General features: G+C 40.7%; 1 protein-coding gene across 1 annotated transcript; it reads left to right on the forward strand.

Moving 5' to 3' along the window:
* The first annotated feature begins 382 nt into the window (after positions 1-382).
* Positions 383-1,012, forward strand: LOC124370188. The gene has a single exon (XM_046828480.1). It carries the CDS (start codon positions 383-385, stop codon positions 1,010-1,012), a length of 630 nt encoding a protein of 209 aa, XP_046684436.1.
* Positions 1,013-1,644: the final 632 nt, after the last annotated feature.

The following is a 1,644-nucleotide window of genomic DNA, read 5'->3' on the forward strand; positions in this document are numbered from 1 at the left end:
GGGCCCAAACTTGTCAGCTCTGCCAACGTGCCAAAGTTTCATGCCACGTTCACAGTCCACTTGGAACAGTCAATCCACCATCTGCTCGTTTTCGTCACATTCATGTAGACATAATTGGACCACTCCCACCAGCTGGCCCGTACCGATACTGCTTGACCGTTATTGACAGGTTTACCAGATGGCCAGAAGTTCACCCACTTCAGCAAATGCTGAGGAAGTCGCCGAAGCTTTGGTGAACTATTGGATATCCCGTTTTGGATGCCCATAACGTATCACAACGGATCAAGGTCGTCAATTCGAATCTGGACTTTTCAAACGTCTCACCTCTACATTTGGGATTGAACGTCTACGGACCACCAGTTATCACCCACAAGCCAATGGTATGGTCGAACGTTTTCACCGTCATCTAAAAGCGGCCATCATCTGTCACCCGGAATCAAGCTGGCTCCAAGCCCTCCCTCTAGTTCTACTTGGTATCCGAAACGTATACAGAGAAGATTTAACAACGTCCTCTGCTGAACTAGTATACGGAGAACCCTTACGTCTACCTGGATCACTCCTTGCCAGCCCTCCGGGGTTGGGATGCAGTGAAGACATCTCTGACCTTGTTGTCAGGCTGCAACGTCAAACATCTCGCCTTCAACCTGTCTCTGGCTCAGCTCACAGCAAACCTCAGACATTTGTCTTCCAGAAATTATCAACATGCACTCATGTTTTCTTACGTGACGATACTGTGCGTCGAGCCCTGCAACCTCCCTACAGCGGACCTCACAAAGTGCTCAGCCGTGACGACAAAACTATGACCATCCAGATCGCAGATAGAAGCTCTAAAGTAAGCATTGACAGAGTGAAGCCTGCTTACATTCTACCTGACCCTTCCCCACAGCCTCAACCAAGAAGCGCCCACACACCGGCACCCAGCATCGGTACACCTGCTGCAGACCCGGACAACGCAACACCAGAGTGCGCTACCAGATTTGGTCGCAATGTGCGTTTACGGCTTGCTCCCTGACTTCCAGTCTCCCTAGGGGGCTCATGTAGTGTCAGCTGGTCAGCTGATTTAAAAATATTTTTTATTTTAGTATTGTAAAAGATATAAACCACCTGTTTTGTTTTGGTCATTATTATAAAGTTAGTTATCATCTTCTCTCTGTAAATACAATACTATTATTTTGACTAATTACATATCTTTAATTTCTTAATTAGGGAATTATTTAGTAACATATCATTCCCTATAAAATTATTCTAATCTAAATATATTAATTATTTCAAGCTGAGATGATGTGAAAATATACGGGTTTTTTATCTTAACGATAGGTATATGAACATAGTTCGTTAATTATTAATTCAATAGAACAACTTGTATACAGCAGCAACTTTGAGTGTCTAAAATGACAGATCAATGTAATGTAAATCAACAGAAATTATTTTAAAAATAAATGTCCATGTCAGACCAAAGTATACCGTGTGTTTCGTTAAATGTTATACTAAGGCAATAAAATTATATATGTACTTTATATTAAATAATTCTATGTTTTCAGAGCGCATTAAAAATCTCTATATATTAAAAAGTGAAAATCTACAAATTGGAATATGAACTAATTTGACTATTAAAAGAAAATCAAACTTTTTTATATAACATAT

This window comes from Homalodisca vitripennis, unplaced genomic scaffold (genome assembly GCF_021130785.1).
Source record: "Homalodisca vitripennis isolate AUS2020 unplaced genomic scaffold, UT_GWSS_2.1 ScUCBcl_15;HRSCAF=503, whole genome shotgun sequence".
Classification (NCBI taxonomy): Eukaryota; Metazoa; Arthropoda; class Insecta; order Hemiptera; family Cicadellidae; genus Homalodisca; species Homalodisca vitripennis.